This window comes from Salvia miltiorrhiza, chromosome 3 (assembly GCF_028751815.1).
Source record: "Salvia miltiorrhiza cultivar Shanhuang (shh) chromosome 3, IMPLAD_Smil_shh, whole genome shotgun sequence".
NCBI classification, from domain to species: domain Eukaryota; kingdom Viridiplantae; phylum Streptophyta; class Magnoliopsida; order Lamiales; family Lamiaceae; genus Salvia; species Salvia miltiorrhiza.
The window spans coordinates 29,033,199-29,058,833 of NC_080389.1; the positions used below are offsets into that span (position 1 = coordinate 29,033,199).

General features: G+C 39.3%; 1 protein-coding gene and 1 long non-coding RNA gene across 2 annotated transcripts; one reads left to right on the forward strand and one right to left on the reverse strand.

Annotated features, from left to right (window-relative positions):
* The first annotated feature begins 243 nt into the window (after window positions 1-243).
* Window positions 244-858, forward strand: LOC131018624 (uncharacterized). The gene has a single exon (XM_057947339.1). It carries the CDS (start codon window positions 244-246, stop codon window positions 856-858), a length of 615 nt encoding a protein of 204 aa, XP_057803322.1.
* A 20,413-nt stretch (window positions 859-21,271) lies between these two features.
* Window positions 21,272-22,425, reverse strand: LOC131014022 (uncharacterized). Its single transcript, XR_009097943.1, has 2 exons — window positions 21,622-22,425; window positions 21,272-21,524 (listed from the first exon to the last, which is right to left on the reverse strand). It is a non-coding gene; the product is annotated as an uncharacterized LOC131014022 (long non-coding RNA).
* Between the last annotated feature and the right edge of the window lie 3,210 nt (window positions 22,426-25,635).

Below are 25,635 nucleotides of genomic sequence, written 5' to 3' on the forward strand. Positions count from 1 at the left end.
ATAAGAAGAGTCAGGGATAGATTGATAAAGCAAAGTTTTGATGTCAATGATTGACAATTTTACTTCGTTACCTTGACACTAGATCGGTTATATTTATGTAATATATCTAAACATGTATCCGTACTTCCAAAGACCTCAGTGGAGGCATTGTAAAATATAAAGTCTGTATGTGTATTACCTTTGAATTTCTTCACGTAATACATGTTGAATACTATAAAGTCTTATTATTACTTCTTTTGACAGATGACAACTAGAACTCGAGCTAGAAACAACGAAAATCCCAAGGGTGACGAACTAGTTAATCACATCCCAATCCGTGATACCGAAAACATGTTTAGAAAACAACACCCTCCAACTTTTGAAGGCTCAGGCAATCCGTTAGACGCCGAAAAATGGGTTAGAGTGATAGAGCGAATATTTGCATATATAAGGTGTGAAGATTATGAGAAGGTAATATATGCAAAATACCAGCTGATTGATGAAGCTGACTTTTGGTGGGAGTCAGTCGAAAGGACTATGACTCAAGCGCCAAAAGACACTTTGACTTGGGAAGGCTTCAAAGAAACGTTGTTTGAAAAATTTATTCCAGAATGTTATAGGCAAAAGAGACAAAATGAGTTTTGGAATTTAAGACAGGGAAAGAGTACGGTCACAGAATATGATCGTGCATTTAATCGATTGTCAAGATATTATCCACAACTGGTGGATACTGATGAAAAGAAAGCTGATAGATTCAGAAAAGGGCTGCGTCCTGAGATCGCAGTTTCATTGGCTAGTCAAGGAACACTAACCTATGCCCAATCACTAACAAGGGCATTGAACATTGAGACATTATTGCTAAAAGAAATAGAGAAATGAGCCATACAACAATTTGAGGGGGGTAGAGGAAAAAGGAAATGGGAGGACCGAGCATCGGGAGAAGAAATTACAAAAAAGGGATTTTGGAGAGGGCCACCACAACAACAATTCCTGCCACAACAACTCCAACAACAACAATTTCAACCTCGACAGCCACAACAACAATTTCAACAACGGCCATCGCGACCCCAACAATATTATCAGCAGTACCCCCAACGGTGGGGATTTTCTGGACAGCAACCTGTGTGTCCCCAATGTAAGAAATCTCACTTAGGAGAATGTCGGATTGGAACAAATGTTTGCTTTAAATGTGGGAAGTCGGGACATATGGTTAAAGATTGCACCGATGGAAAATGGTCAATAAAAGGTCAGCAGCAGCTGGGTCAAGGACCTACTAAGACTCAAGGGCCAATAATGAGACAACCTCAACAGGCAAGGGCTTATGCTTTGAACAGACAAGAGGTTGGAAATGCGCCCAAGAACTTAGCAGGTATGATTTATATAAACGAAACTCCAATCTTAGGTCTATTTGATACAGGAGCTTCACATTCGTTTATATCTAAGGTTGCATGTGAAAAGTTATCTATAGTAACTGAAGTACCTGAATTGGCATTGAGCGTGAGTATACCAGCAGGAAATACAGTTACTATATTAGAAGTTAGTAAGGGTCAAGACGTTAAAATTGGAAACCTAATATTTAAAGCTGACATGCATGTCATCAACATGAAAGGAATTGACGTTATTTTCGGAATGAACTGGTTAGAAAAAAATAGAGCAACGATATGCTGTCAGGAGAGGGAAATTTTGTTCCAAACACCTAATGGAGAGAAAATTATTTTTCAAGGAGGGAGACTTGGAACAGAAGTGCCCGTTATAACTGCAATGAAAGCCATTAAGATGTTGAGAAAAGGAAATTGTCAAGCATTCTTGGTAAACTTAACGGCGGAAAAGGAAAATGAATTGAAAATAGATGATGTGTCAGTAGTACGAGACTATCCAGATGTGTTTCCCAATAACTTACCTGGATTACCACCAGATAGACAAGTGGAATTTTCCATTAACTTGGAACCAGGAGCAGCTCCAGTATCAAAAGCCCCCTACCGTATGGCACCAAAGGAATTGCATGAATTAAAGGTGCAATTGCAAGAATTATTGGATATTGGATTTATCCAACCAAGTGTATCACCATGGGGAGCGCCGGTTCTCTTTGTGAAGACGAAAGATGGAACCATGAGAATGTGCATTGATTACCGTGAACTGAACAAATTGACCATTAAGAATAGATACCCATTACCTCGAATCGATGACTTGTTCGATCAATGAGCAGGGGTGTTCACCAAGATTGACTTGAAATCGGGATATCATCAGTTGAAAATATAGAAAGAAGATATACCGAAAATAGCGTTTAGGACGAGGTATGGGCATTATGAATTTACAGTTATGCCTTTTGGGTTGACAAACGCTCCCGCAGTTTTCATGGATTTGATGAATCGAGTTTTTCATCAGTACTTGGATAAGTTCGTATTAGTTTTCATCGATGACATATTAATCTACTCGAAGGATGGAGTACAACACGAGGAACATTTGAGAATCGTGTTGGAAATTTTGCGAGCAGAACGACTCTACGCTAAGTTCAATAAATGCGAATTTTGATTGAAAGAAGTTATGTTTCTTGGGCATATAGTATCAACCGAGGGAATTAAAGTTGATCCTGCTAAAGTAGAAGCCGTGAGTGGATGGAAAACACCGACAAGCGTGAACGATATCAGAAGCTCTTTAGGATTGGCAGGTTACTATAGAAGATTTATAGAGGGATTCTCGAAAGTAGCAAAACCCATGAGACAACTTTTCAGGAAGTGAGTTAAGTTCGAATGGACTAAAGAATGCGAGAAGAGTTTTCAAGAACTCAAGAAAAGATTGACTACAGCACCAGTATTAGAAATACCAGAAGAAAATGAAGAATTCGTAGTATATACCGATGCTTCGAAGTTGGGGTTAGGATGTGTGCTAATGCAGGATGGGAAAGTAATAGCATATGCGTCACGACAGTTGAAACCTCACGAAATGAAGTATCCAACCCATGACTTGGAATTGGCCGCAGTAGTACATGCGTTGAAGATTTGGAGGCGTTATCTTTATGGAGCTAAATGTGAAATTTTTACGGATCACAATAGTTTGAAATACTTTTTCGAGCAAAAAGATCTGAATATGAGGCAAAGAAGGTGGCTCGAATTAGTAAAGGATTACGATTGCAATATTAGTTATCACCCTAGAAAAGCAAATGTGGTAGCAGACACCTTGAGTAGAAAAACAAAAGTGAATTTGGGTTATCTTCTCACTGAGCAGAGAGAATTGATAAAGGAATTTGAAGGATTGAGTCTAGAAGTGGTATGCCCGCCCGAATCCATAACAAGTTGTATCGCAACCTTGGTAGCGGAACCCGATTTAAGAGAAAGAATAGTAATTACTCAAAGATCAGACTCATCTTTAGAAAAGAAACAATTAATTGCAAGGACTGATCAGACAAAAGGGTTTACCGAGGGCAAAGATAACGCTTTGTTATTCAAAGGAAGGTTGTGTGTACCGAATAGTGAGGAGTTAAGAAAAGAAATCTTGACTGAAGCTCATGAGACGCCCTACACAGCCCACCCAGGAAGCACTAAGATGTATAGAGATCTAAAAAGAAACTTTTGGTGGGAAGGTATGAAGAAAGACATCGCCTCATTCGTTGAACGATGTTTAGCATGTCAACAAGTAAAAGCAATACATCAACGACCATCAGGTATGTTGCAACCCTTACCTATACCCGAGTGGAAATGGGAGCATATCACGATGGATTACGTGACAGGATTACCAAAAACTATCAAGGGGAATACTGCGATATGGGTGATAGTAGATCGTTTGACGAAATCCTCACATTTTGTTCCAATCAAGATTACATTTGGGCTGGAACGTCTAGCTCAATTATATGTTAAGGAAATTGTACATCTTCATGGAGTACCGGTGTCAATCACATCAGATCGTGATACAAGATTTACTTCACATTTTTGGAAAAGTCTGCAAGAAGCCATGGGTACGCAACTAAATTTCAGCACAACATTTCATCCCCAAACTGGCGGGCAATCAGAAAGGACGATTCAAGTTCTAGAAGATATGTTGCGAACGATCGTTATAGATAAAGGTGAAAATTGGGAAAATGTACTACCTTTGGTCGAATTCGCTTATAATAATAGTTATCAGGCAACGATCGGAATGGCACCTTTTGAAGCATTGGACGGGAGAAAATGTAGATCGCCTCTTTATTGGGATGAAGTTGGTGAACGAAGAATTCTAGGGCCGGATCTGGTTCGACAAATGGTTGAGCAAGTTGACCTTATCAAGAGACGAATTAAAGAAGCTCAAGATAGACAAAAATCATATGCTGATAGGCGTCGAACAGATTTACAGTTTAATGTTGGAGACCACGTGTTTTTGAAAGTTTCTCCATCAAAAGGAGTAACGAGATTTGGTAAACGAGGAAAACTGAGACCCAGATTTATAGGACCTTTCGAGATCTTAGAAAGAATAGGCCATGTTGCGTATAGATTGGCATTACCTCCGAGTTTGCCAGATGTGCATGACGTGTTCCACATCTCAATGCTAAGAAAGTATGTTTACGATCCAAAGCATGTCGTAAGATATGATGAAGTTGTTTTAAACCAAGACTTAAGCTATGAGGAAAACCTAGTAAAGATACTTGACCACAAGGTCCAAGTCTTGAGGAATAAAGAAATACCTATAGTAAAGGTTTTGTGGAATCGTCATGGCCAAGAAGAAGCTACATGGGAACTAGAAGAAAAGATGTTGGCTGAGTACCCTGAATTAAGTAACCAAGGTACGCAAATTTTGAGGACGAAATTTTTATAAGGAGGGAGGGATGTAACACCCCGATTTTCCATAAGATAATATTAGATTATTCTTTAGGATATTTGGTGAGATTTGAAAAATCTAGGATTTATTTAAGCCTAGAATAAATTAGATTTTAGAATAAATGTGTTGTTACTCATTTATTATATTTAAAATTTGCATTTACATTTCTTTAATCATTTCCACAACATTAGCTCAACTGCATTATATTGTCATATTATTTATTTATTTATTTTTCCTAAATTTAAACATATATTTTACCTAAAGGATTTTATTTAGAATTTGTGAAATAAATATACTTATGTATAATAGATATATAATAATATATTCTTTTAAAAATTGCTTATAAATATATAATATATAGCGTATATATATATATCTTAAGCTAATTGTATATATATATATATATATATATATATAGGCTAAAGTTCAATTGAGAAGCTCAAATGTGTTGAGAAGTGAGAAGGAATTTACAAGTTAGTACATTTTGATGAACTTTACTGTAAATTCTTATAAACTTGCGGTTGATCTGGGGTTCAATTCTTGGCTGTAGCATCTTTTTTAACAAATTAAATAGATTTGTGGGTTCGTCAGTTATATTGAAAAGTTCATTAATTTTATTTACAGCTTCTCACTAGAATTGAACCCTATATATATATATATATATATATATATATATATATATATATATAATGGACAAAATACTATTACGTAGCCTATGTTAAAATCATGCAAAGTATATATATATTATATTAAGTAGGAACAAGTGTAAGAAATTGATAAAGTGACTAATCAAACCTACTAACCTATGGATAAGTCTATAAATGACTCAGCATAGCTATAAATCACCTATATAAATATGTGGTCGGATGGTTGCAATAAACCACAAATCATAAAGCAGAAATATTAAAAGATAAGAGGTGTCGACCAATACTAGATAAAAGGTGGGTTCTATTTTCTAAAATATATTTGAGTTATTAAGCTCTGATGTTATTAAATAAAATGTGGTATGTCCATGAAATGTTTTCACGTTCTCCCACTGTTTAATGCTCTTATGTTAACAATTGTGACTTTTAATGGGTCTGACACACCTATTAAAAGTTGTGCGCACTGTCTAAAGGTAGTGGATTGATCCCCACGAGCCTTATAGACGAAATGAGGATTTTGGGTTCACCCTTAATCCGGCTAGATGGTGTAGCTGACGTGGGTTCGTCCCGGGGTCCCATCTAGTTAATGAATGAATGAATGATTACTTCCTAGGGGTCGCCCAGGGACTACGAATGAAATGATAAGGGTAACAAAGGTGCTACGGTATGGCGCGCGCGAATGAATAAAAATATTTTGTGATTTTAGAAGTTAAATATTTATTTTTAAAACCTTCTATAATTGACGTACGTGCATGGACTATCATATGGAAATGATTATTTCAAAAATGCATGACCCACTGGGTAAACTAGTACTCAGCCCAAAATTCTTTTAATCTTTTCAGGTCAGTAAGTTGGTGGAGATGGAAGCAGCTGTGGAGGGCTGGCTGCAATATTTTGAAATAACTATTATAATAAAAAGTCTATTATACATTTTGAGTATGTAAAAATTATAATCAAAGATTATATGTGTAGAATGTTTGGTATTATTATTTACTGCTCGATGGAGAGTGCATGTAGTCGGCCTCTCTTGGACGCTTCACCAAAGCCCTCATGATCATGTTGTGCTATGCCAATTTCATGAGTGAGCTGGTCGGTCAACTCCTTTTGGCGAGCTAGACACGATTACCCCATCATTTACCGCTTTATTAATATTGTAATTAAATGTCCGATTGTTTAGCCGCACGTATTTGTAGACTGGTTCTAAACCACCAAAGTGCAGAGCCAAACTTTCCGACTATAATATTAAAAATAGGGAAAATTGCACCTAAATACACAAACTTTGTGAAAAATCCATATTTGACGCGAAGTTAGGATTTTACATTTTAATACATCAACTTTCGTTGTTGTCCAAATTTGACACGACTTAATTCTTAAAAATTCAAAAAACAACCCCTTTTTGTAAATAATTATACAAAGACTCACTTATGTTATTATTTGGGACATTTATGTTGTTTTCTTTTAATCTTTGATCCGCGCCTAAAATGGTTTAAAAGAAAACATCATAAGGAAATATCTTGTTTTGGTTTAAATGTCTCAAATAATAACATAAGTGGGTCTTTGTATAATTATTTACAAAAAGAGGTTGTTTTTTGAATTTTTAAGAATTAAGTCGTGTCAAATTTGGACAACAACGAAAGTTGGTGTATTAAAATGTAAAATCCTAACTTCGCGTCAAATATGGATTTTTGGCAAAGTTTGTGTATTTTCACGCAATTATCCCTTAAAAATATTGCTACTTAATTAAGTTATCTATGTATTATTATTATTATTATTATTATTATTATTATTATTATTATTATTATTATTATTATTATTATTATTATTATTATTATTATTATTATTATTATTATTATTATTATCCCCTTCTTTCCCGCTTCTTAAATCCAACCCCTAGTCACGTTTTGGCATTCGTGCCTTCCTTCGGGAATTGGGGCGTGACAGGCCTCCTCATCCTGCAGATTGTCAAGAAAATTCTGTATAATTTCATCCTCTTCCGGGCTGGTGCTCAACAATTTCTTCTCTGTAAAATTCTGGCAAGTGCTCTTAAGAGCTGACGGACTGTTCAGAGCTGAGCTCGTCAGAGCTGGCGGAATGAGCAGAGTTTGCGCAAGATTGTCTACTCTGGCGTCCAACTTCAGAGCTGGAGGAATGGGCAGAGCTGGCGGAAAACTTTATGCTCTGGCATTCAGCATCAGAGCTGGAACCGTCAGAGCTGCTGTTCGCTATTTTATTTAACACGCCGCAAGTGTACGGGTGCAATTGTGTACAGTAGCAAGCAAGGTCGTATTCCACATAGACTGAATTATTATCAATGCCTATCCTAAATTATTCTACTCTATCTGGACAAACGAAAATGAGAGTTTTTGTAGTAAAGAACAAAATAAATAAACAACAGGAAAGAAAATAAAGCAAGCTATGAAATAGAGAAACAGATAAGAGAAGATTTCCCAAGGCAAAGGTTTCAATAGATTCTCCTAACTAACATGTTCAATTCAATTAATAAGATGATTCCTAAGGCAATCTCAAAACTAGTCCATGCCCACTCCCGTGGCATACAAACCGTTGATTACATGCAAGTCTATCATCCCTGGATCGTACTTCTAACGTGTAACTCCTAAAAGTTCCTAGGATTAACGCCCTCACAATTATCAATTCCCTTTAGAATTAAAATAAATGTGTTCTATGTTCTTAGTTCAGGTAATAATCATCATCTCCCGATCTCAAATTAAAACCTATGATTATGCTAAATTGGTGGCCAATCAATAAAGCAAACAATTATAACGAGAACATAAAAAGGAATAACAATCTCAATTAATTGAATCAAACAGTCAGAAATTCAAATCATGTCTACTCCCTAAACCCTGGGAAAAAGGAATTTTAGCCACACATAGACATAAGACTAAAACTCGATATCTCAATAGAACAAATAAACATTCAACAATGAAAAACCGTATTGAAATCGAGAATCTTCAATCTTGCTCTGTCTCCGTTCTCCGACTCTATCAGCTCTCAGGAAAAGTAGAATATGATAAAAGATGATAAAAGGTCCCTTTTGAAATAAGTTCTTGGGGAGTATTTATATGCCCTAGGTCAAGTAGGACTCAAAAATACCCCAAAATCGCGTAAAAGGCTGAAAAACGGACTTTTGGGCGAAAACTCGGCGACTCGCGCGAGCTGTGACGCTTTGCGCAGCAATTTTGTTTTGGCTCGTTCTCCTTCGTCCGAACTCCGATTTACGATCCGTTTACGCTCACAAACTCCTATCGAGACGTACTACAACTTTTACGTCAGCCAATTCTTCCAAATTCAGCTTTAGTATTTCTAAAAATTCGTTCAAACACAAGCAAGTAACAAGTTCTTGACCATAAACGAATATAAGCTCAAATAGACCATCAAACACACAAAATCCTCACAACTAAGTATCAAAAATGACACACCAAGTGGTAAAAATGCATGTTTATCAACCCCCCAAACTTAAACCATTGTCCGTCCTCGGACAAAACAAAGATGAACCAAGAATGAATCAACAAGAGCGCAGAGAAAAGTGGATAACATTATGGCTTCCGATTTGTCAACAAAATACCAACATGCATTTGTATCTCCTATCATCAAGATATCACAATCATGACAAACTCAAATTATGGTCTCAATGAATTGCAATCCTCAGCAAAAAGATAAAGAATATAAGAACTCTCAACTCTCAAGTGTATCAATAAAAAAGGACGTGTATACGCTCAGTTTAAGCTAAACAAGTACTCATCCATAAGCTTGTCAATCGTCTCACCTCTCCACCACTAAATGTGTGCTCCTATAACCAAGATCAAAAAGGTCTTTATTGAGGGTTGTAATGTAGGCTCTTTGGCAAGGTAGGATATATTTGGCTAAGTGACTCAAAGATACAAATCAAAGTAACATCATCACCAACCTTATAACATTCTTATTCAAATCTATCCTCCACCTTCCACAAAACCAAATTTTTCAATATGTAATCCACCACAACACAACAATTATTTCTCATGACATTATGACTTTCTAATGCATCCTACGTACCCATTTTTCCAATTTTCTCACTTTTTTTCTTTCTTTTCTTTCCTTTTCTCCACCATTCCTTTTTTTTTCTTTTCAACAACTTGTAGGGTACTACGATTTTCAATTTAAAATCACAAAACATACTCATGATCATTCATCTTCACAACCCAATTATCTCCTATCAAAAAGTCTCCAAGCTCCGACCCATAGCTAAATCAAAGAATATGGAAAAATAAGGCTCAAAGGGGGTGAACTAGGATCATATAAAGATATAGGACAAAGATGGGATATATAGGCTAGCAAAGACGGCCTTCTATCATCTCGAAGTTATTAAGCACACTATGTGACCTCGAGGGAGAAACCAAGACAAGTTCTAGTGAGAAACATGCATGCTCGAACAATCACTCAAGAATAAGAAATAAGACTGTAAAATAGTGACAGTCAAGGCTCAAAACTCACAGCTTATTTCATTGATTGCAAACACATGGAGACCATGCTTATCATTCATCAATCATGCTCAATCACAACAATATCAACACAAACGCATGCACTTTCACAAGTTTAAAGCAGAAATCATCATGAACCAGTTATCCATCCAAATCCCTACACAACTCATATCTCCACCAAGGTATCATCACAGAGAAACCACCAAAGCAAGACTAACGAACTCAACAACAAAACAAACAAAAATAACTAAAAAGAAACAATGCACCCACAAAGACACATCCCCCCAAACTTATTCACCGCCAAGGAGAATAAGTTTGAAAAGGATTTGTGGGGCACACAAAAAAACTAACAAACGAAAAGAAACGAACTAACCAAAAATTGGGTTGCCTCCCAATAAGCGCTATTTTTAACGTCGTTAGCTTGACAAAACAGCAAACTCTTCAAGGAGGCTGGTACAAGCAGTGTTGTGACCGGCTGCTCCATGCTCCACTCTTGCCATCCATGCTCCATTCCTGCGAATTCTGATCACCTGGGTCCTGCCAAGAAAACTGATCCTCATCAAATATTTTAAAAACATCAACACTTACCTTGCCCGGATCCTTTGCTTTCTTGGGCACCTCATCCTTGTGGATGCGGTATGGTTCATAGACATAGAAGGTTTGGCTCTCATCATGAACTCGCAATGTGAGCTCTCCTTTCTCAACATCAATTAAAGCTTTTCCCGTTGCAAGGAACGGGCGCCCCAAAATCAGCGGGATTTTGTTGTCATCTTCAATGTCTAGAACCACAAAATCGGCAGGGAAAATAAAATCCCCCACCTTCACTAGCACGTTCTCCACAACTCCACGAGGATAAGTGACCGACCTGTCTGCCATCTGCAGCCTCATAGATGTCGGCTTTAACTCCCCAATCGCCAGCTGCTTGAAAATAGATAACGGCATGAGATTTATGCTCGCCCCCAGGTCGCAGAGTGACCTTCCGAAATGCTGGCCTCCAATAATGCAGGAAAGTGTGAAGCTACCCGGATCTTTAATCTTCGTCGGCAGCTTCCTCTGCAAGATTGCGCTGCATTCTTCATTGAGATTTACCGTCTTAAACTCTCCCAACTTCTTCTTCCGCGAGACTATGTCCTTGAGGAATTTGGCATACTGCGGCATTTCTAGTAACATCTCCACCAACGGGATGTTGATGTTCACCTTCTTAAAGATCTCTAAAAACTTAGAGAGCCGCTCTTTCATCCTTTCTTTCTTATGGCGCTGAGGGAAAGGTATAGTCACAGTTGCTGGCGAAGTAGCTGTCTATTTTTCATCTTTCTTTCTGCCAGAAACCTCAGCAGTGACCTCCTCAGCTTTTTCCTCAATCAGCCGTGCACTCTCATCTTTTGCCGTCATGACCCCTTCCTGTGTAGTCCCGCTCGGCAGATCAACCATCTTAAAATGACGCTGGGAAACGGCATCCACCCTGGAGGACGCAGATGAGGTGGGAGTCGTCGACCTTCCTCATCGACTCTCCACGATAGCTCTCCTCTCTCCATCTCACGAGATCCATGGCTACCTTCAGAGGTAGCTTCACTCTTCAATCCGATGGCCATGCACTGCTCCTTTGCATTCACCTTGGCATTGTTTATGAGATTGCCCGACTGTTGGAGTTTGTTAACGGCGGTGGATATTTGACCCAATTGGGTCTCGAACATCTTCATTTGAGTCCCCACAACAACGGCATTGGACTCTAGCTTTTCCATCCTCTCGTCGGACTTGGAGATGAATTTCATCAGCAGCTCTTCCAAATTAGGCTTCTTCTCCTCATTGATGACTCCATTGGTGACAGAGAAGCCTGGTGGAGCCTGAAGCGCTTTATTCGGATTCCCATAAGCCAAATTGGGATGTGAACGCCCTCCATGATGGAACTGCTGTCCACTATTGTATCCACCCTGTTGCCCATGCTGAAAGATCCCATAGTTTCTGCCATTGATGTAGTTGGCATCCTCGACGCCTGTTGGGATCTCCACAGCCGGCTCAGGATTGCCAACAGTCATAGCATTGATCTTCGAGTTCATCTCTGCCAGCTGAGTCAAAATCAATGCCATAGGGTCCGAACTGGAGGTAGCAGCAACTTTCTTCAAGTGAACTCTCTCAGATGGCCATTGATAGCTCGTGGTGGCCATGCTCTCAATGATCTCCATAGCTTCAGAACTCCCTTCTTGAGCAATGAGCCCCCTGCAGCTGTATCCATGAACATCCTGGTGCGCTCCCCACAAGCGTTATAGAACATGACCACCAGGGTCCCCTCATCAAAGCCATGGGACGGGCACTTTCTCAACTTCTCCTGGTATCTCTCCCATGTCTCTGCTAGTGTCTCTCCATCGAACTGTTGGAATTGGAGAATCTCCATCTTTAACTTCAATGTGAGACCGGGAGGATGGAACTTCCGTAGGAAAAGATCTGCCAAATCCCCCCATACCGGATTAGCTCCCAGCTGTAGAGTTTGATACCACGACTTTGCCTTATCCCTGAGTGAGAATGGGAAAAGGCGGAGTCGTATAATGTCATCAGGGACTCCATTCATCTTAACAATGCTGCACAGCTCCAGGAATTGCGCCAGATGCGCATTTGGGTCTTCCACAGCTTTACCTCCATACTGGTTTTGTTGCACCATCATGATCAGACCAATCTTGAGCTCAAAATTATTTGCGTTGACTCTTGGAGGCTCATGAAACTGATACTGTGGAGTAAACGCCTCATTGATTGGCGGCTGCTTCTGATTTTCCAAAGCTTTTTGAGCATCCATCAGACTCTGCAGCTGTTCTTTCAAGGCACGAACTTCTTCTGCGGTGGCCATAGTAATGAGTGTGGCTTGAGATTTCTTGCTGTTGTTGAGGCGGAGCGTAGCTTCAATCTCAGGGTCAAAATCTTCAAGAGGAAGATTCTGAGATCGTGTGTTCATTCACTACCTGGAAAGCTCTAAACACAAAAATTAGAACCACAGGAAAAATAAAGAACGAAAAAAAAAATAGAAATAAAATCCAGATTAGTCTCAAACAATCAACAGATAGTACTGATAAAAATCAATCCCCGGCAACGGCGCCAAAAACTTGTTCGTTATTTTATTTAACACGCCGCAAGTGTACGGGTGCAATTGTGTACAGTAGCAAGCAAGGTCGTATTCCACAGAGACTGAATTATTATCAATGCCTATCCTAAATTATTCTACTCTATCTGGACAAACAAAAATGAGAGTTTTTGTAGTAAAGAACAAAATAAATAAACAACAGGAAAGAAAATAAAGCAAGTTGTGAAATAGAGAAACAGATAAGAGAAGATTTCCCAAGGCAAAGGTTTCAACAGATTCTCCTAACTAACATGTTCAATTCAATTAATAAGATGATTCCTAAGGCAATCTCAAAACTAGTCCATACCCACTCCCGTGGCATACAAACCGTTGATTACATGCAAGGCTACCATCCCTGGATCGCACTTCTAACGTGTAACTCCTAAAAGTTCCTAGGATTAACGCCCTCACAATTATCAATTCCCTTTAGAATTAAAATAAATGTGTTCTATGTTCTTAGTTCAGGTACTATCATCATCTCCCGATCTCAAATTAAAACCTATGATTATGCTAAATTGGTGGCCAATCAATAAAGCAAACAATTATAACAAGAACATAAAAAGGAATAATAATCTCAATTAATTGAATCAAACAGTCAGAAATTCAAATCATGTCTACTCCCTAAACCCTGGGAAAAAGGAATTTTAGCCACACATAGACATATGACTGAAAATCGATATCTCAATAGAACAAATAAACATTCAACAATGAAAAACCGTATTGAAATCGATAATCTTCAATCTTGCTCTGTCTCCATTCTCCGTCTCTCTCAGCTCTCAGGAAAAGTAAAATATGATAAAAGATGATAAAAGGTCCCTTTTGAAATAAGTTCTTGGGGAGTATTTATATGCCCTAGGTCAAGTAGGACTCAAAAATACCCCAAAATCGCGTAAAAGGCTGAAAAACGGACTTCTGGGCGAAAACTCGACGACTCGCGCGAGCTCTGACGCTTTGCGTAGAAATTTTGTTTTAGCTCGTTCTCCTTCGTCCGAACTCCGATATACGATCCGTTTGCGCTCACAAACTCCTATCGAGACGAACTACAACTTGTATTTCAGCCAATTCTTCCAAAGTCGGCTTCATTATTTTTGAAAATTCGTTCGAACACAAGCAAGTAACAAGTTCTTGACCATAAACGAATATAAGCTCAAATAGACCATCAAACACACAAAATCCTCACAACTAAGCATCAAAAATGACACACCAATAGGTAAAAATGCATGTTTATCAGCTGGCTGAACGGGCAGAGCTGGAGTACTCGGCAGAGCTGGCAGAAGACTGTTAACACTAACAATTTCCACTTCTTCCTTATGATTAGCAATCTCAACAAGAGAACAAATATGCATAGAAGAGTTAGAAATAACCCGCTTCTTATTAAAAATAGAGAATGTTACCGATCTACCAGACCTGGCCATGCTCAACGTTCCAGAACCCACATCAATGCGCGTCTGGGTTGTAGCCATAAAAGGCCGGCCAAGTAGAACAAGCTGTCCATTCTCTCCGATAATACCTTGCCCTGCTTCAAGCACCACAAAATCAGCAAGCACCGTGATTCCTCTCACCATGACTTCCACATCTTCTAAAAGACCACGAGTGCTACTAATTACTCCATCAGCTAGTTGAAGTCTTGTATTCGTGCTCTTAAGCTCCTCTTCCTTCCTGCCCAATTTCTGAAAAATAGCATAAGGCATCAGATTAACTGCCGCACCCAAGTCTAGCATGCTCGTGAACTCTCCAGCTCGACCCAAACCAATACCAATAATAAAACTCCCCAGATCTTCTTGCTTCGGTAAAGGTTGGGTTGGATCAACAATTGATGGTGGCAGAGGTGGGCTGGGCTTCGGTGGTTGATATGGCGTATTGGATTTATGAAGTTTCTGCTCTGGCCTTATCAACTTTGGCGCCCATCTCCTCTGCTCTGTCATCCTTCTCTGCTCTGGCCAGTGCAGAGTTGGCCCTCTATGCTCTGGCTGCCAAGTCAGAGCTGACTTTCTTCTCTTCTCTGTCGTCCTTCTCTTCTTTGGCCAGTGCAGAGCTGGCCCTCTCTGATCTGACTGCCAAGTCAGAGCTGACTCTCTTCTATGCTCTGGCATCCTCTCCAGAGCTAGCGCCTGCTTTGTTTTCCCGGTCTGCTGCTGCTGTAGCTGGTCCAGAGCGCCCAACAGTTGCCCCTCAGTGGTCTCAAGGCATTTGATAGTGGCAGCCTGAAACTCCATGCTCTGCTTGCTAACCTCCATAAAAACCTGCAACGTATCCTCCAGAGACTGTTTTTGCGTTGGAATTTGCTGTGCATTCTAAAATTGTTGAGTTCGTTGAAAGTTCCCTTGCTGCTGATACCTTGGAGGGTATTGTTGGGAGTAGTTAGGCTGCGGTGTATCGAGGTGCTGTCCTCTCCAGGCACCAATGAAATTCTGTTGGCCTTGGTTATAGCTCTAATCATACTACTGAAGGGTTGTATACTGAAAGCAAAACTTTATGCTTGTATACATTGATTCCTTAGTTCACTGAGATTCTTCTATCTGAAATATTGTTATTGCATAATCCCATTATAGTCCAATTTATCTCATACTATAAATTATATGGTGTGTTGTAGATCACAGAAGATCATATAATTGGAAAAAGTTGAGATATAAATTGAGTTCACAATCGAGGCAACTATGGACGAGTTGTTGATTTAGATTGTAGCATAAATGGATAAATAGTTTATCTTGGCTATTTATTTATGCTAGTACCTTCGTGTATTGAACAGGATCACAGTGAGATGAATTCTTATATTCTGACTAATTAAGAATTAAGATCTCGGCGACTTAAATAGTCTTAACCTTAGTTGGATTAATCGGTGTGAATAATAGATTGACTATTGCTTTGATTTATCATGGGTGAGAGTTCTCTTGAAGCTCAATATACTCCATATTTTGGGTGATAGCAATTATATTTGGCATGCGATTATATTGCAATAAGGATCCGTGTCCTGCTAATAACAGGATGATAATATCCTCTCGAGTAACTTAATAAGTTTATCGTATTAAACCCTGCAGGTGGAATTAGTTCCGATACGATAATAAGTTTAAGTGGTAGCACTCGAGATGTCGTTTATAATTAAACGACTAATTAATTACTTAATTGATCGTCAGAGGAATTAATTAATTAATGGATATTGGATATCTTAAACACAGGGATTAATTAAGTCTAATACTAGCCCCGACTCACCTAAAGAATAAAGAGGTAATTCAGTATTAATTTTCTACTAGAATAAATTAATACTTGTGTCTCGATTTTATTCTGGGTTGAATAGGAAAATCGAGCACTGGGAGGCCAAACTTTATTCAAGCTAGTAGATCCCCGCTTGGCCCAATAAAGGCTTCACTCCATATGGGGCGTCCGTCCATCAATTTCTCACTTAAGCCTTTGGGCTTTATCTTAGTTTAATTAGATGATGGGCTTATTATTTAAGGTTTTAATGCCCAGTATAAATAATAGGTACAACCCTAATTCTAATTACTTGTGACATTACGTGAGATAAAATAGAGAGAAATCTGTGAGAACACAGAAATTGAGGCGGCGTGTTTCCCTAGGAAAAGGAGAGGACTTGAAGATCGTTGCCATCCAACGTCAAGTCTTGCCGTGGGAACAAGTTGGAAGATCAACACTGGAGTCGATCATTGCCGGATTTGCAAGTAAGATTCTATCCTCTTGCTTTAGGCACATGGTTTTTGTATGTATTCGTTTGATATTCGAAATGGATCACGGGCACGTGAATCATATGTCAAAATATGGTTCCTACAATTGGTATCAGAGCTGTGGTTCCATAATTTCGGCTCTGTCGGATAAACGAATAGTAAAACCATTAAGTTTTTTTTGTTTTTCCTGCTGTTGTTTTTCGTGGCTTGTTGATTCGTGGGATACGTCGGTTTGACGTTGTAATTGTTTTTCCACCATGAGAAAATCCGTGGTTAGACTAGATTTTTCAATTTTTGTATCTTGTTTTTGGATATAATCTGTAACTCCAAAGAACGAGGCGGAGAACAAGAATTTTAGGAGCATCGGCAATCGGAGGGCGCCGCCGCGCCTCCGGCGGGCTTCGCTGCACCTGGAACGCACAGAGGGACAGCCGCATTCGGTGAGCACAATCGACTGCTGCAACCCCACACATCAGCGTCGAGGGCGGCGGTCGCTCTGGCGACTACCGTCTGCTCAACGTCTATGCGACGTGTGGAGGTGGTTGGCGGAGGTTGCGGTGGATCTAGTCAGACGGCGAGATAGGCGACAGAGGAAAGTCGCGGCGCTGCGACGCTGGTGTCGGGTGGAGGCTCACCGGAGCAGCAGCGATGGTTGACGACGTCGCCAGCAGGAGAGCAGTTGGTAGGCGACGGCGCTTGATATCGGCGTGTGCTGGTGCTGCTCGACGGTTGTGCAGCGCGGCGGGGAAGAAGCTGTGCAGCGCCACTCTGGCGGTGCGAAACCCTAGGCGGCGCCTGCTCTCGCCAAACCCTAAATCCAGACGTGGGTCGATGGCGGGTCAGACGGGCAGGGCGCGGGTCGACGGGTCCTGAGCGCGGATCTGGGCCAGAGAAGGTTTGGGCTGCGGTTTTGGGCTTGTTTGCTGGACCTTGCGGGTTTGTGGGCCTAAGATCAGGCCTGTGCAGTTGTTCTCTTCTTGGGCTGAGTTTGAGGGCTTCTTTTTGCCCAAATTTTCGAGCCTTGGCTGTTTTCAGCCTATTATTTTTTTTCTTTTCTATTGTTTTAATGTAATAGATTAGAAATGGGATTCCACGAATGGGCCGCGAAGAATTTCTTTTTCTTTATTGTTCTTAGCATGTCGTGGGTTTAATCACCGTTAAGGTGTTTTGAGCATGATTTTATTTGCTTTATGTTATTGTAAATGCGCATAGAATATCATGCTAGGTTCTATCACGTTTTCACTAAGCACGTTTTAATTTCAAGCGAGCATGTTTTATTATGTTCTAGAAATGTATGCTTAGGTTTTCCGTGTCAACGTGATTTAACTTGTAAACCTTTTGAAGTAAAAGACTAAGCGGATAATTCAATTTTTTAAATAAAATTGATATAGACCTCCACAGTTGGTTTAAGACAAAGTAAATTAATAATTGGTGTAAACGTCCACACGAACGTGGCTTGCACTCGTTATTAATTTGCAGCTTTTGTCGGTTAAACTTCTAAATTAAAATATTTTAATCTTGTGAATAAGTGGGAGTTTTGCATGTAAACGTTCACACTATCGTGACTTGCATGTATTATTTTCTGCGTGTTATTCTGGAAAGGATTAAAATTAATTATTTTAACCTTGAGAATAGTGGGAGCTTCTCGTGTAAACGTCCACACGAACGTGGCTTGCACGGGTTAGTTTTTCATGGATTATTCTAGGAGGGGTTAAAATAAAAGATAGTCATAAAGTTGACTAAACTGTGGTCATAGCTTAGGCGTTTATTTCAAGTACAACTCCCCAACGGAGTCCCTTCTTGAAATTGCGTGGTCTAGTCAAAGTTCGTTTATTGGTCCCATTTTGTCATAAGGATAAGTTGGCAATGGAATGAGACCAAAGACTGGGTGTCTGGTCAAACGAAGAGCGCGTAAACGTCCACACGAACGTGGCTTGTGTGTAATTCGATTGGGCTAACGGAGGTTTCAATAATATTGTTTTATCAAAAGGTTACAATATTATTGCTACGAATCGTTATGCAATGACGTATTTTCTAATGTGCGCTTGTTTGTTTATATTTCAGATATGAACTCTACCCCACTTTCGAATGTTTTATCTGCTAAGCCGCTTATTGGTCCGAATTTTTCGGAATGGAAGCGCAATCTGGGATTTGTCCTAGACGCGGAGGAGTATAAGTTTGTACTTACTACTCCCGCTCCCGCGAACCTTCATACTCGGTCTTCCAAAGAGCAAAGGGAGGCCCATAAGCGGTGGCATAGGGTGAATAATATGGCGAAAGCTTATATTATGACCACTATGTCTTCTGCGTTGCAGCTGCAACATCAGTCGTTGGAGACTGCGGGTGCAATTATGAGGAACCTCGAGGAGCTCTTTGGGGAATCAGACCGATCAGTCCGTTTTGAACTTATGAGGAAACTCATGTCTTCAAAGATGACGGAAGGTTCGTCTGTGCGCGAGCACGTGCTTGGAATGATTAATCATTTAAATGAGCTAGACGTGCTCGGTCGAGGAATTGAGGATGCTACTAAGGTAGACGTGGTTCTCCACACTCTGCCCAAATCCTACGAAAACTTCTGACTCAATGCCGTAATGGGCAAGAAAAAGTTCACTCTAAATGAACTGCTTAATGAGTTGGTTGCGGCCGAGGGGGTCATGGAAAAGAGTCCACAGGCTTTGGCCACTGCCACAGGGCCCAGTTTTTCACCGAAAGGTAGGAAGAAGAATGGCCCCATGGCAAGAAAGGCCAAGCAAAAGGAAGGAGCAAGAAGAAGCTAGGCCCGACCGGAGGCGTTGGCAAGCCAAAGGGGAATGGGAAATGCTTCAAGTGTCAACAAGTAGGACATTGGAAATCTGACTGTCCCATGATGAAGAAAGCTCAAGGTATTTGTACTGCTCTTGTAACGGAAACATATTCAGTTTCAAGATCTTTCCATCAATGGGTTGTTGACTCGGGTGCAACTGACCATATTTGTTACACCTTGCAGGGGTTCCTACGGACAAGGGAGCTTAGTGGAGGCGAGCTGGCACTCTCCATGGAAAATGAAGCAAGCTTACCTGTTGTTTCAACTGGAGATGTGAATTTATTTATTGATGGACATGTTTTGGTTTTGAGAGATGTACTCTATGTTCCGGGTTTTCAGAAAAACTTGATTTCGACTATTCAATTACGAAAGTATGGATATTCTGTTCTTTTAGAAGACAGTGCAGTATTCATTAAAGATGGTCAAGTTTTATTTAGAAGTGCATCTGATTCTCTTTATACTTTTTCTTGTCCATTCGATTATTCTTCATCTGCTTATACTTTGACTACAAACCAAAAGAAGAGAAAGGCTTCTTCTCTGGAGAACCAAACTCTTCTTTGGCACCTAAGATTGGGTCACATCAATCTAAGGAGGATCCAAAGACTGGTTTCCGATGGTATCTTGGAGTCTCTCCAAGTAGAACCAATCCCAGTCTGCGAATCCTGCATAGAGGGAAAGATGACGACTCGGCCTTTCAAGGCAAAGGGGTATAGAGCCAAAGAAATGTTGGAACTGGTTCATTCTGACTTGTGCGGACCTATGTCCACTCAAGTTCGTGGTGGGTACGAGTATTTTGTCACTTTCATTGACGATTACTCAAGGTACGGATACATTTACTTGTTGCGCTACAAGTCTTAATGTTTTGACAAGTTTCAAACATTCAAGGCGGAAGTGGAGAAGCGACATGGTAAAAGTATCAAGTCACTGCGATCTGACCGCGGTGGCGAATACCTCAGTAACGAGTTTAGAGCATACTTGTTAGAATCTGGGATTACATCTCAGTTGACTACACCGGGTACACCCCAACAAAATGGTGTAGCAGAGAGAAGAAATAGGACTCTTCTAGAAATGGTTCGTTCGATGATGAGTTTCGCTACTTTACCTATTTCGTTCTGGGGATATGCCTTAGAAACAGTTGGTTACACTACTAGAAAAACGCTCATAGATAACGGATTTTATCCGTTATCTATGAGCAAAAAAACTGTTGTGTATAGTGGTGTTATCTATGATACGTATCATAGACAACGGTTTAAAAACCGTTATGTATGTGAGAATAGATAACGGTACGAGACGCTCATACATAACGGTATGAAACCGTTATCTATAATGATTATACATAACGGTTTATACCGTTATGTATGAGGATTTTTCCGTTATGTTTTGTATTTTTTTTGTTTTTTTTCCTATCATAGTTAACAGTTTTTTTTTCTATACATAACGGTATGAAACCGTTATCTATAATGATTATACATAACGGTTTATACCGTTATGTATGAGGATTTTTCCGTTATGTTTTGTATTTTTTTTATTTTTTTTCCTATCATAGTTAACAGTTTTTTTTCTATACATAACGGTATGAAACCGTTATCTATAATGCTTATACATAACGGTTTATTACCGTTATATATGAGAATTTGTCCGTTATTTTGTATTTTTTTTTTGTTTTTTTCCATCATAGTTAACAGTTTTTTTTACTTCTTATAACGGTTTTTGCATCTTTTATAACAGTTTTTTTGCACTTTATATAATTATAGTATATTTATAAATTTTACAATTTTTATAAAACGACAAAATGATAAAATGAACAATAACAATATTATATATCATCCAAAATATTCATACATTATCATCCAAATATAATGAAAACTTCACATATATTCTATTTAGCTAGATGTTTAATTAAAAAATATTACAAATGCGCGCAACTTGCTAGACATTTGAAACGACGTTCTCTGCTTCAGCCTTCTCGTTTGTAGTAGTCCTCATAGCTCATCGACTCCCATCTACTTGATCCGCCAAGATGATAAACTCAATCACAATAATGAACTGGAGAATTAAAAAAATCCGGCAACATGTGAGTTACATAAGTAATCTTCAAGATCTCAATGTTCTATCTATATTGTTAAAATGAGAAGAAGATTACCCTGCACCAACACGAGCGAGTTCACCTGCAAAACATAGCCAACCCGAGCTTCTTAAATAAAAGAAATATGAAAGAGATATTTCAACTCTGCTCTCTCTCACAACGTTACATATATACCGTATAGTTGAATATAGTCCGAGGGAATGAAGAAGGGAATAACTGAAACATCAATTACTTAGCATAATTCTATTCATAACTTTGTCAAGTAAGAAACATGAATCTCAACTTTGAAAAATCATATAAAATCAACATTTTCAAAGAAAAATGCAAGCTTTACCTTTTAAGAAAGCTATTAAAGTCTATCTTTATTAGAAAGTTACAAAAATACAATATCTTCTCAAGTGTATAAGAAATAATCTCACAAAATGCAGAATCTGCCACAGAACCTTGCTGCTTCGCGCAGTACTTTTAAGAAAATTGTTTGACATATCAAACGGTGTCCAATTTAGCTGAAATTTTACAGAAACCTCCTACTCATGCTGAAGTTATTACAGTAAAAATTTCAAGTTATTTGGACAATAGGAACACTCTCGAAAATCCCTCACAAGACATTGGTTTGTCCAGCCAAACTTGACAGCAATACAGTTTCTGTTGAAACTCAACATATAACTCATATTTTGGCCAAATAAAAGCTATAAGATCTCAAATACATCATCTTACTACACATTAGCATGCTTTAGCTTGAAATTTAAATCATATTTAACTCATCAACACCAAGAAAGCAAGTTATAACACAACCAATCACCACAAGTTCTCCACTCAATACTAAAAGTCGTTCTTCCCTTATTCATAAATCAAAATTGGCTCAACTTGACGTGTCTACTTGTTTATAAGGAACTTAAACAGACAGGATGAAACTCTCGACTACTCTGATGGCGTACATCAATTTGAGTTCAGTTACAGGATCATTGTATCTTATCTTCTTCTAATTGCTTAGCAGCATTCTCCGAAAAATTAGAGAAACTAACCCATCAAGTTCGTTGGGAGGAAGCCTGTAAACTGCTAGCTGATAGGTTCAAGTATATATTCGTCATGCCAAGAAGGGGAAATAAATATGACCAAACCTGAGACTTCTGGGAGCCAGATGCTGAACCTACGGCAGCACTCGCAAGGCTGCCAATTGAAGTATTCTGCAAGATCATGGGCATGCACCCAATGACTGTTGGAAGCAAGAAATCAACTAGAAACCCAACATTAGTAGCAGCCAATGCATAGTTTATGACATAGGATGGTACAGGTGAGAATCGAGCAAGAAGAACAAATTTCCAACCATCCCGCTCAACTCCCCTTGACAACATGTGAAAGTACTTATTTTTCTGAACCCATTCAGCTGCAGAGCCATAACTTCGAAAGACAAGTCTGCCACGAAAAGACAGATAAAATCAGATCACATTGCCAGAAAATTCACACACAACGGCCAGATAGAGATATCGAAGAGTAGACAAAATGAGGTTAGCGTCAAAACGGAGAGTGTAGATCCAAGTCCTTTCGGGAAAAAGATCCTCTGTTGTGTACAGCACCATGCGGTGCACCAAAACAAGAGGAAAAATATATAGAAGTTTCTTGTTTAGGTGCACTGAAGAGGACTTTTTTTGTTAGCAGTTCTGCCACTTACTGAATCTTCTTCTTTATATTTCTAATACCCACCCCATGAGATATCACAGAATATCTTACATGGGCAACAATGTAAACAACAGTAGACGTGAGCAGACATGACAATGAAAAATATAATCTATTGCAAACAGAAGTATCTTTCATATTAAGAATGGAGCCATTCCGTTAAATAATATTTTGCTTCTTCTCCAATTACCACTAGCTACATGGCTTCGTAGTCGATCCCGGATGGCTGGGGGGATTATGCTTGTCCTGAAGTTATTACTCTTGTCTTACAGGATTTATCTTTTCCTTTTTATACTCGGATGGTTGTTTAGAACATAATCAATCAATTACCAAAAAAAAAAATCAAGACTGAGGGTAGTGTTCCTTGAGAGTAAAAGCTCTTCCTTGCACTCCACATCCCTGCAATCGAAGTGCTACCTCCTTGTATAGATTTTTTAGAAAGTGCTGAGCCTGAGACAGAAAACAACAGTCACAGAATTTAACTTTCAAAACACCCTGTAAGAGAAAATTCATTATGATGAAGCACACGAGATAGGTTATCAAGCACATAGCAGGATCAGTGCCACAATAACAGTAATCAAGCAGAAAACACGAGCAGCTTTGAAATCTAAGGCATCCCATTAGTATATTAGTTGATAGGAAACTGATTTAGCAGCAACTAAACTACATGAACTTACAAGTTAATGGCCTGTTAGATAAGTATAGCAGCAGTAGAAATGTACGCTCCCATACACGAGCTAACTTATACATGCAGCAATGCTTCTCTGTTATAGTAACTACAACAATAACATGAAAGCGCATGACCAGATGCAAAGTTATTAAAAATCTACAAGAAACCTTCCAAAGAAGATGTAAGATTGAATATACAAGTAAACACGAAATCATCTTAGCCAGTTAGACTGACTTCAGATCATCTATTCAAAAACAATGTCAAAGCGAATATTTAGCAATATAACCAGCCAATACGCAAAGCATTGTATTATTATAAAATTAGCAACAATCAAATTATAATTCGTTCTATTTTCAGGTCAAACGCCCTCCATGATCATCACACATCAAACAAATGCATAGAACATAATCAATCAATTACCAAAAAAAAAAATTAAGACTGAGGGCAGTGTTCAATATACCTCAAAAGAGCAGTGCCACAAAAGTCCTCTTGTAAATGAAGGGGCGCCCTCCCACCCACATACATCAAAAAGAACTTTTGCAGATAGCTTATATCCCCTTTTGGCGACTGCAATTCAAGTAAGGCATATAATTCCCTTCAATGCGAGAGTCATTAAAACATAACAGATAACAAAAACAATGCATTTCAAGAAAGTAAAGGTTCGAACGTTTCAGCGCACCTGCACGGACTGTTGATAAAGAGAGAATTTTGAGGGTAGCCCATTGTCAATTCCTGCACTAGTCTTGGAACCCTTATCTTTTTCTTGATTTTCTTCATCTTCTTCCTGCGATTCTTGGTCGAAATCGGAGAGAGGTAACGAAAGAGCGGAGGTGACAACCACTCGCCCGAATCTCGAAGACCATGGCAGTGAACGACGTTCATCGACATTCCTCAGTCGGCGGCGCCAGATTCAGAGAGAAGAAGAGGAAGAGAACGGGTGAAGCCCGACCATTCGCTGGTCCTCCAGTTGTAGCGGCGGCGGTATTTCTTTCTATGAAAACTAGGGCTCAAAATTGGAAGGGAAAGGGGAGGAGAAAGCCTTCGGCATGGCGGCATCGACAACGCCGAAGAGAAGGGCGCTGCGTTGCCGGATTTCGGCTCAGGCGGCGGCGATTCCTGATTTGGGGAGGAAATTAAGGCTCCCCTTTAGTCTTCATCCGTGATTTTTGAGAGAGGAAAATGGATGATGGGAGGTAGTAGTCGAGGAGCGGTGCCCTCGGCCGGATACGGCCTCGCCGGAGCCGGTGGGAAGACGGACAGAGAGAGGATTGCGGCGGTGAGCGTGATGGAGAAGATAGAGAGAGCCAGGTCCGATTTGGGGAAAATTTGATGGGGGTTAGGGTTTTGATTTTTTATAATATTATTAAATATTAAAAATAATAGATAACGGTCTTAAGGCGCTCATATATAACGGTTAAAATAACCGTTATAAAAAGATGTTCATAGATAACGGTCGGCATAACGGTTTTGTAGTACCGTTATGTATGTAACTAATAGATAACGCAAAAACATAACGCATTTGTTCAAACCGTTATCTATGCATTTAGACAACACTACATAGATAACGGATTTTCGCAAAACCGTTATCTATTCCTAAAAGTGCGCTCATACATAACGGTTTTCGAAAAAAACCGTTATCTATGCACTGTTATGTATGTAAACTTTTGTAGTAGTGTTACATTCTTAACTTAGTGCCTTCTAAGTCGGTTGCAAAGACCCCGTCC